At 49.6% G+C, this 11,144-nt stretch overlaps 1 protein-coding gene across 1 annotated transcript; it reads right to left on the reverse strand.

Annotated features, from left to right (window-relative positions):
• Nucleotides 1-7,305: 7,305 nt before the first annotated feature.
• LOC119301895 (E3 ubiquitin-protein ligase ATL6-like) lies at nt 7,306-8,771 on the reverse strand. The gene has a single exon (XM_037578887.1). The coding sequence runs from the start codon at nt 8,626-8,628 to the stop codon at nt 7,435-7,437; it is 1,194 nt and encodes a 397-aa protein (XP_037434784.1). The 5' UTR covers nt 8,629-8,771; the 3' UTR covers nt 7,306-7,434.
• Between the last annotated feature and the right edge of the window lie 2,373 nt (nt 8,772-11,144).

Here is an 11,144-nt window from a genome sequence, read left to right on the forward strand (position 1 = left end):
TATTCAGGAAAGAAAACATGTGAAATCACCAGAGTTTAGAATAGCACTTCATAATTTAGTTGTGTTTCTCAATCATGCCTATGTTTGTTCATCTAGACACTCAATGGTGCATGCATATTATTTCCTTGCCTTGTTCCTGAAGCAAACACCATATGTCGTTTTTTGCTTGCAAGGCAGGCCGAGACGGTGGTGTCCCAACCCAAACGTGTCGAATTCTTGCTCATATGCAAATGGAGAGATATCAACATCAAAATATCCAACGCTGGCACTTCATAGGTCTGTTTGGTGATAAACCACTGATCAGTCGCGTCTGCTGATGCACCGTCTGACGCACTATGCAAAGCAACGCATATATGCTGCCCTGCACCAAGAAGAAAAGATAGGATGCTTCCGGCCAACTGGTACATGATGCACACCCTAAATTTGTGTCAATGGTCCAATGCTCAAGTGAGGACCGAGATAGTAGCTGCGAGCGAGCGAGCGAGTTTTGTTGTTGTTGAGGGAAGCGATTGGTCGTGCTTAATGGGCCGACCCAAATGACCTTGCGCATGAGCAGTGCCTTAGAAAACTCGTGCTTAAGGCATTGTATAGGAAGTCTCATGGTTGTTTCATGTGCCAACGATCATAGCATGATCGCTCAAAGGCGAATTAGAGTGTAAATCACCTTCATGAGTGAAGGGGAAGCAAAATGCTCGCCTTCCTTTTCAAGATTACCATGGGGCGTCCTTTACCTAATGTTGGTGGGGTGATTTTGTTACTGAAGAATTTTTTCCCACTGGTTACTTGTTCCTGAAATAGGGTTGCACATTCGAATCGTGCATCTGGCCCACCAGGCCGCCATGAGAGTATTCCAAACTGTTTGTATTTTTAACTCCTAAAAAAATTGTTTGTGTTTTTTAAGCAAGGGTTGATCAATGATCACTGCTTGATCATTAGTACCTTGTTTGCAACAGTAGAAATTTGAGGGGTTTAACAAGATAAAGCTAAATAAAATAAAAAAGTGTTCCACTTTCCACGATGACGCCCAACGTGTGAGCGACCAAAGTGCAACTTGTAACTGAAAGGCGGTGGTGAGCGGTGACCAAGCGGAGGCGACAACCACCGTTCCAAAAAGATGGCTTCACAAATTTTCTAGATTCTTCACATTTGGGGTTTTCGGTTCATTTATTGCGCTCCCGGCTACCAGAATGATCCGCACACCAAATTATTCAGAAAAGAAAACATGTGAAATCACCAGAGTTTATACTAGCACTTCATAATTTAGTTGTGTTTCTCAATCATGCCTATGTTTGACTCATCTAGACACTCAATGGTTCATGCATATCATTTCCTTGCCTTGTTCCTGAAGCAAACACCATATGTCGTTTTTTGCTTGCAAGGCAGGCCGAGACGGTGGTGTGCCCAACCGGAACGTGTCGAATTCTTGCTCATATGCAGATGGAGAGATATCAACATCAAAATATCCAACGTTGGCACTTCATAGGTCTGTCCGGTGATAAACCACTGGCTAGTCGCATCTGCTGATGCACCGTCTGACGCACTATGCAAAATGCAAAGCCACGCATATATGCTGCCCCGCACCAAGAAAAAAAAGGATAGGATACAATAACTCAACCGTGTGAATATGATATGAAAACCATGTGTGAGTGGACTTGGATTAGTCCACCGGTTCTTGTCCATGTCACATGATTCTCAGATGCACAAAGCAAAAGTGCAAGCACCATGTGATGATATGATCCACATGCACTAGTCTACTCTTTTCTCGACGAATATAGCACCGTGTGCCACAACCAGATAAAATTGACAGGAATGTCTCCTTTAACATCTTTTTTGTGGATATAATATCTACTTTAATTTAACCAAACACCATTTTATGTACATGTTTCTTGAATGAATAAGAAAAAAGAAAAATGAATGACCCTACAAAAAATCCACCACCGAGCAGAGAAATTCCACCGGGACAAACGGAAAGCAACGGCCGTTTCCTTCCCATTCCCAGCAAGCGGCACGCAAGCACGCACTGTTTGACCATGGCCCCGGTCAAACTAGACACGTTGCCCAGCCGCGCACGCCTGGTCGTTGCACTCTACTGACTTGCCGCCAGCGCCGGCCGGCTTTCCGCCCTTGCTCGACCCGTCCGACTCGGCCCTCCGTGTCGACCTCGACCCCCACGTCGCCGAGAAGGTCCGCGACAGGAACGACGGCCACCGCCCGGACTGGCCCATCTATGAAAGCACCCACCGCTACCCACGTGGGGGAGCAGTAGCCGGCGGGGGCAGGGGACGGCGTAGGGAAGGCGCGGATTGCGCAGGCCGCCTGTCGGAGATGTGCCCGGGCTAGGAAGGGCCAGCGCCGGCGTTCGAGCTGCGTCGACGGGGAAGCTGCGGCTGCGGCGAGGCCGCAGAACCGGAGCTGCCCCCGGTCTCCACCTTGGACCGCTCCAAGGCGATGTGAAGGGCAAGCTCATAGTCTGGATCCAGCTCGGAGTCGGAGCGGCTGCCGGAGTTCGACATTGCGCCGGATTCGATCGGAATCGCTGTGGGGAGAGGAGAGGACGGAGCGAGAGAGGAGAGTGAGTGGGCTAAGGTTTCAGAGTGATGAGCCGGATGGGGTTTTTTGTGGGACATCCGTTGGGTCGGTGGTGGGCCGACCTTGTCAGGCGGACGCGCTCGGGCGTGCCCGGGCCACCCCATATCCGCCCCATATTTGGGCTGGGTATGCCGGTTATCCCGGACGTTTGAGGCCCGTTTGAGGCGTCCGTCTTGGTCAAAAAATCGTGACCGGGCGGACGGCCCGGGCGTTCTAGGCCGGTTTAGAGCGCCCGACTGTAGATGCTCTTATTGTGCCACATTATCACGCGCTGGCTGCAGATAAAATTATTCACACACGCAATATCATAATCAACTCATTACCATCTCAACAAAAAAAAGAGAAATGACACACATGACATATGGTGCGGTGAAAGAAGAGAGAATTCAAGAGGAGACAGTCGTTGATGTCGGGGAAGAGGTCATCCTCGGGGAAGTCATCATGCGCAACCACGGTGGAGGAGTGTGGCCGCTATCCAAATACCTAATTGCCTTTCTCCCCGTACAGAATCACAAGAGACGGTGGGTCTGCTCTCTCACTTAGCGATGCACACGCCTAGAAGCGAGATGGGAAAGCGATAGACGACACAAGGCTTGAGAACAAGAAGACAGACAAATAGGAGAGGAAGTGGCTTCATCTATGAAAGTGGAGCGGCCTCTAATGGATAAAAGTGAAACGGCTCCACTAGGGAGACCGGGAGAAACTAAACGTATCCATGTTGATTCGGATTCATCCATCACTAGTGAAATAACGTTTCAACTTGTTTTCTTGCATGACAAAATAAGGCAGCGTACACATATGGCATAAGTCATAATCCGACTCGTTCATGAAACACAATACACAAGCTAGGTGAGGACGACGACGAAGGAGCGTGTGTATGTGAGCTCTTCTCAAGCTCTTAGAGCAACTTCAGGAGAGTCATCATATGACCCTGATCACCATAATAACTATGAATATGAGGATTTGGGGCCAAAATGACACTCTAGCACATTCACCATATGGATGCCAATCAACATAATTTATGGAGCTAGCTCCATACCCGGCCATCAACGTGGGAGGAAAGTTTCAGTGTATTCTTCCTTCATTTGAAGCAACCCTTCGCCCGCACACGAACCTGTGTGTTTCAATTAATCAACTACGAGTGGGGCGACGTGACCGGTAACCACCTACCCATTAATGGCCTCCACCGCCCCCAATTCCCAAGGCATCCATTCGAATGGCCACGAGGCTTCATCACTAGCTAAAAAATATGACGGCGAGGCGTCCCAAACACCAAAGCCCTAGCCCCCCCCCCCTCTTCCTGCCGCCTCCTCTCCTCCCATCCCCTCCATCATCTGGCACGATGTTGCCGCGCAAGAACATAACCAATTGGTTCAACTTAGTGGTGGAGCGGAACCTCCTGGCCAAAACATCACGCATTGGCGCGAACTCTTCCTGCGGTGTACTAGTCACGACAGTTGCTGAATCCTCCTCTTGCAAGAGTGGATCCCTTGGCGTCAGCGCAACCGCGGTGTATCCAACCCCCCTCATTCGGGCTAAGAGGAGAAGGACGGCGTCCCCATTAGCCCCACTGTCCCCTCGTCCTAGTGAATAAATATGTCCGTGTCAAGGCCCAGCCAAAGCCCATGTCGGAACCCGAGGACCTGATCGACTACTAATTGTGTCTCTCCGCACTCAAAACTCACAATGAGGAGTGCATCCTATGAGAGTACGCCCCTGCACTCACCAACAAGGAGCAATGGCAACTCATGGCTACCGCCTCCGAGTACGATCCCTACGCCTACTTCGACGGTCTTTCCGAGGACGAGGATGAGGACGACAACGATGAGTAGGGCGACGACTAGACGACGCCCGCACCAACTAGTGTAGGCAGTACTAGGTAGCAATGTCACTCGAATAGCGACATTCCTTATTTCAAAATGTCTTTGAATGACATTTCAAGTCGCTAGTTACATGTGAAAAGCCATGCATTTTTGCCACTGAATATAGTTGTTGTTAAGTTATCGTGTTGATACATGTGTTTGGTAGATACATTTGAGCTTAAATTGCCACTATAAAATTGAATAAAATGACTAAAAGGAAAATTTATGAAGGTCACATTATGATGACATTGTCTTTGCACACAACTATCGCTGCCTCCAGATTCATATAGAGCACCCTCCATATCCCATATGGCGGCCGGAGATGCTAAGATTGCTCTTAGTGTTGTGTGAAGGAATCCACCTGTATATTTTCTTTATGCTAACCCACATGTATCTTGGTCTAACACATTCAGCACAACTAGGATAAGACTAAAATTTCCACACTTGTTTGGCATGCATTAACGGGCTATACGAGGCTCTTTGATTTCTCCGAATTATTAAAAGCAATAAATAGGTTAAACCTAATAATTGCAAATTTAGCTGCCTCGATGTTGACGCTATTTGCTAGTTGTGGCCAATTTCTATTTGGCGCCTGTTGCGTCACTTAAAGGCCAATTTTTTTTAGAAACACCTGCAATTTTATTCATACTCATAACAATTACAGGTACACTGATTCGGATATAAAATCCAAAAAAATACAAAGTAACTCCTATAACTAAGAATTACAGTGAAGTCTCTTGGAAACATCTGCTTCGTTGCATCAATCTCTGTTAGAAGAAATACTTCAAAGACTTCGGCAAAAAGGCTGTAATTGGGCTGGAGCAGCGATGTTATCACTCTTTCACCCGCACGACTTAAAAGGTCAACTGGTACATGACCCACACCCCCAACATAAGTATGTTTCGTAGTGGGCCAGCCCATCAGGGGTAGCCCTTATACAGAAGTGCACATAAGCTCTAATTGGTTATAGGAAGCTTCCAAATGGTTTTAGAAGCTTCCAAACAGGTTTATTGTCCTTTTTGCTGGTTTTCTTTTTGTCTTTTCCTTTTCATTTTCGTTTTTATTTTTTCCAATGCATGAACTTTTTTCAAATTTATTTCTTTTCGAATTTGTGAACTTTTCTTAAATTTGTGAACTTTTCAAATCCTTAAACATTTTCCAAATTCTGTCCCTTCTCAAATACATGAACTTTTTTAAATACATGAACATTTTTTAATTCGATTACTTTTAAAGAATTTGTGAATTTTTGATAAATCTGTTATTTTTTAAAGAAATCGTGATTTCTTCAAATTCATGAACTTTTGGGTGTCAAGAACTTTATTTTCAAATTCACGAATATTTTTTGTATTCGTAAACCTTTTTCGTAATTTTAGAAGTCTACGGTCAACGGTGAGCGGTCAATGGTCCAATGGTCAAGTGAGGACCGAGATAGTAGCTGCGAGCGAGCGAGCGAGTTTTGTTGTTGTTGAGGGAAGCGATTGGTCGTGCTTAATGGGCCCACCCAAATGACCTTGCGCATGAGCAGTGCCTTGGTAAACTCACGCTTAAGGCGCTGTATAGGAAGTCTCTTAGTTGTTTCATGTGCCAACGACCATAGCATGGTGGCTCGAAGGCGAATTAGAGTGTCAATCACCTTCATGAGTGAAGGGGAAGCAAAATGCCCATCTTCCTTTTCAAGATTACCATGGGTCATACTTTACCTCTTGTTGGTGGGTGGTGATTTTGTTACTAAAGAATTTTTCTTTCCATTGGTTACTTGTTCCTGAAATAGGGTTGCACATTCGAATTATGCACCTGGCCCACCAGGCCACCATGAGAGTATTCCAATCCGCTTGTATTTTTTAAGCAAGGGGTGATGGGTGATCAATGATCACAGCTTGATCATTAGTACCTGGTTTATGATAGTAAAATTTTGAGAGGTTTAAAAAGATAAAACTGAATAAAGCAAACGAGTGTTCCATTTTCGACGATGATGCTCGGCGTGTGAGCGACCAAACTGCAATATGTAACTGAAATGCGGTGGTGAGTGGTGACGAAGTGGAGGCGACAACCACCATTCCAAAAAGATGGCTTCACAAATTTTCCAGATTCTCCACATTTGGGGTTTTTGGTTCATTTATTGCGCTTGCGGCTACCAGAATGATCCGCACACCAAATTATTCAGGAAAGAAAACATGTGAAATCACCAGAGTTTATACTAGCACTTCATAATTTAGTTATGTTTCTCAATCATGCCTATGTTTGGTTCATCTAGACACTCAATGGTTCATGCATATCATTTTCTTGCCTTGTTCCTGAAGCAAACACCACATGTCGTTTTTTGCTTGCAAGGCAGCCCGAGACGGTGGTGTGCCCAACCGAAACATGTTGAATTCTTGCTCATATGCAGATGGAGAGATATCAACATCAAAATATCCAACGTTGGCACTTCATAGGTCTGTTCGGTGATAAACCACTGATCAGTCGCGTCTGCTGATGCACCGCCTGACACACTATGCAAAGCAACGCATATATGCTGCCCTGCACCAAGAAGAAAAGATAGGATACTACAATAACTCAACCGTGTGAATATGATATGAAAAACATGTGTGCTTGGATTAGTCCAGCGGTTCTTGTTCATGTCACATGATTCTCAGATGCACAAAGCAAAAGTGCAAGCACCATGTGATGATATGATCCACATGCACTAGTCTACTCTTTTCTCGACGAGTATAGCACCGTATGCCACAACCACCAGATAAAATTGACAGGAATATCTCCTTTAATCTCTTTTTTGTGGATATAATATCTACTTTAATTTAACCAAACACCATTTTATGTACATGTTTCTTGAATGAAGAAAAGAAAAATGAATGACCCTACAAAAAATCCACCACCAAGCAGAGAAGTTCCACCGGGACAAACGGAAAGCAACGGCCGTTTTCTTCCCATTCCCAGCAAGCGGCACGCAAGCACGCACCGTTTGACCACGGCCCGGGTCAAACTAAACACGTTGCCCAGCCGCGCACGCCTGGTCGTTGCACTCCACTGACTTGCCGCCGGCGCCGGCCGGCTTCCCGCCCTTGCTCGACCCGTCCGACTCGGCCCTCCGTGTCGACCTCGACCCCCACGCCGCCGAGAAGGTCCGCGACAGGAACGATGGCCACCGCCCGGACTGGCCCAGCCGCACGCTCCTCCCGCCGCGGCTGCTCCCGTCGCCGCCGCCGCCGCCTAGCCGGAGGGCGCGGCGCATGCTGCCCTGGCGGCCGGCCGTGAACGCGACGAGGCTCTTCGTCCGCCGGAGCTTGCCGGCCGCGACCACCTCCCGGAGCACGCTCTCCGGCAGCCGCAGCGTGAACCTCTCGGCGCCGGCGCCGGTGCCGGTGCTGGCTCGCGTGGCGAGCGAATGGCCTGTGGAGTGCGAGCGCGGGAAGCGCGCGGGCCCGCGGCTGGACTTGGACCGCAGCGCGCGCTTCAGGCTGCCGATGCGCGTCAGCTCGTCGGTCTCCTCCCGTATGATCCGCTCGTCCTCGCTCTCCTCCACGTCGATGACGACGGCATGCGCCGCCTCCGCCTCAGGCGCCGGCAATTCCTGCGGCTGCGGGGCGGGATGGACGCCCGACAGCTCGGCCGGCTGATCGCCGGCGGCCGGGGCGTCGGCGTCGTCGGCGTCGGGGACGAGGTTGGCGCGGCAGACCGGGCAGGTGACGTGGGACGCGAGCCAGGTGTCGATGCAGTCCGGGTGGAAGACGTGGGAGCACTTGGGCAGGAGGCGGAGCGTCTCGTCGTCGTCGAACTCGCTGATGCAGACGGCGCACTCGAGCGCGCCCTTGACGGCCTTGTGCTCCTTGACGTCGGCGTAGGCCATGGTGGGGAAGGTCTCGAGGACGGCCGGGTCGAGCCCGCGCTGCTGCCGCCGCGAGCGCGCCGCCGCGCCGGCGCCGAGCGGGAGCGTGGTGGCCGAGTAGGGGCTGTCGCCGTAGCAGTGGCGGATGTAGACGGAGAAGAAGCCGAGGAAGAAGAAGGCGGCGATGAGGACGACGATGACGATCGCCATGGACGGGCTGAAGTTGGTGTAGTACTGCCCGCCCGGCGGCGGCGGGTTCTGGTTCTGCTGCGCCGCCCCGAAGTCTGCCACGGCGAGCACGATCAGGAGGAGGAGCCATCGGCGGCCATCGGCGCAGCGTGCCGGCCCCATCGATCTGCTCGTGCCTCTGCTGAGTGGCGCTGATGATCTAGCGGAGGGAAGCTGGACGCTTTATGGGACGATCGGAGTTGTGAACTGGGAGGCCGGCAACGGTGCGGAGTGCAGCGCGTTTATATACGTGAGAAGAAGGCGGGTCGAGGTGGATGACGGCCGGCTTGTTGCTGTACTCGTTTTCTTTTTGTGTGTGTGGAGGAGATGTTGTTGTAGGTGTGTGTGGAGCGGGAAGGGTGGGGAATTGCTAGGTCCACCGCGAATTCATTGCTGCACGTACGTAGCGAATGGAGTAGTGCTGGTTTTGAGTGTCTCTACTGCCTATTTTACCGAGTTTTGTTTTGAATGCTCCTTTGTCTTTTACATCTTGAATGGTGCCAATTTCATACTTTCATGCGGGGGTCATATGCTTTGGTCAAATGACAGAATGAAGTGTGCAACAACCTTTTGAAGTGCATGGGGGCAGAGTGACCCCACCCGGTTTCCTAAAGCAAAGCCCATGTTTAAAAAATAATAATGCAGTATAATCATAGATGCCCACAGACACGCGCGCACACACTCATCCTGCTGCTATAGCACTTTCGAGATATGGTCAACAGTTTGAGATTGACGTTGCCTTCTTCGTTGTCGACGGAAACGTTTACTCTCGCTAGAAAAAATCGACAAAAAAGCTTGAAATAAATCCAGAAAAAATACGAGCACTGTTGTCAAGTCTGGGATTAGAATCCTGGCGGGCTGGTTGCACTAGTAGGAACCTAATCATCTAAGCTACGCTTAGTTAACACAAAGCCCATCTTTGTAAAATTATTAGTTTTATGAAGCTTCCTAACTACTGCATGCATGATTCTTAAACAAAAACTACATGCATAATCATATGCCACAAGGTTCTGTGATTATGGCTGTGGGTGCCACAAGCCACATGCTTGTTTAATATATGTTGAATATTCATTTCACTATAAAATTAGAAATGTGTCTACTGGTACTTCTCAATAAAAAGAAGACATCCCTACCAAAATAGACATGCATGCAGTACAATACAATACACTAAGCAAAAACAGTGAAAAAACTTGAATAGACCGCTCAAACAACATCATCTTTAAAAAATATAAGATTCATATTTTCGTCATGTTAAATGCCGATCCCGGTGTTGGTCATTGAAAAATGCCACCTCGATTAAACAGGTCTCGAAAGCAAAAACGAAGAAGTCCCTTCAAAGATAATGAATGGATGCTAGTACACGGCCGGTATGCTGGTGCACGCAGACGGAGACAGACCCATGGCAAGTGTCTGTGGTAGGTCGGGCTGGTAAAGAACCGAATCTGGTGGCCGAATGCGACCACCGAAGGAACGCTGGAGATGCCGGGTTCGGAGCGAGAGCACGTGGCCGACTGCGGAGTCCGTCGCGGGCGCGAGATTAGTGGATTGATTATGCTTGTCTTTGGCCTCGTTAACTACCGGACTGCCCTGTGCTTTCCGTTCCTTTTCCCAGCGCCGCGTGCGAAGCTGACTTGACTAATAACGGGACCGGTCATTAGGCGGCTCTGATCCTAGTAGTCAAATCCGATATCCCAGAGGAAGGTTCTTGGGGTGTTTGACAAGCAAATCGACGGTGAAGGAGAGAGGGATGTTTTTGTATCTGGTCTCTGTCATGACCTTTCAACTGATGCGCGGTTTTGACATTTGGCTTTTCCACGTACTAGTAGAGTTTTGCGGTGAAAGCGCCCGTGTGGTTACATTTACCAATGATCAGATTCCGTACGTTTTGGACGAGGTGGGAAGCTGCGACTTTTGAACTAGGAACAAATTTCTGCATCGCGTACTGTAGAAAGAGGGAATTGTGTAAACCATACACTGTAAATGCATGTTGATTTGCTTTTCCGCGTGCACCATGCCGATCTATGTATGATATGGATGGATGGTAAGAGCATCTTCATCCGCGTCCCCAACAGACCATCTTCAGACTTTTTGCCACGCCGGCGCTGAAAAAAAGGCTCGGCCGCGGCCGGCGCGTCTCCTGGATTCGTCACCCCGGACGACACGGTGGATCTCAGCGGCGGTATGGACGACGAGCTCGGCTACGTCTACGGCGAGGAGGAGGAGGAGGAGGAGGAGCCGACGACTGTTCCGGCGAGGGGGCGCAAGAAGAAGAAGCGGGCGGCCAGGTCCGGCGAGGCGCGCATCAAGTGGGCGTCCAAGGAGTAGGAATGCCTCGCCGAAACATGAAAAGTCGTCCGCCTCGACCCGACCACCGGCACGAACCAGAGCATCGAGATGTACTGGGAGCGCATCAAGGCCGAGTTCGACGAGCGCAAACTCGTCGACCCCTACTTCAAAGGTGTCTACATGCAACGGGCGAAGGCGATGGCGAACCATTGGGGGCGTATCCAGGGGGCGTGCAACAAATGGTATGGGATCGTCGAGGAGGTCGCGGCTTGCCCGGAGAGCGACGCCAGCGTTGAGGATCAGGTATGGCACGTCAGTCTCCCGTCTTTCTTCGCCGTGTGCGCCCCCAACTG

This window comes from Triticum dicoccoides, chromosome 5A (genome assembly GCF_002162155.2).
Source record: "Triticum dicoccoides isolate Atlit2015 ecotype Zavitan chromosome 5A, WEW_v2.0, whole genome shotgun sequence".
In the NCBI taxonomy this organism is placed as follows: Eukaryota; Viridiplantae; Streptophyta; class Magnoliopsida; order Poales; family Poaceae; genus Triticum; species Triticum dicoccoides.

Coding starts and splice junctions, on each gene's coding strand:
- LOC119301895 (XM_037578887.1), bottom strand. CDS start 8,628: ATGGGGCCGGCACGCTGCGCCGATGGCCGCCGATGGCTCCTCCTCCTG.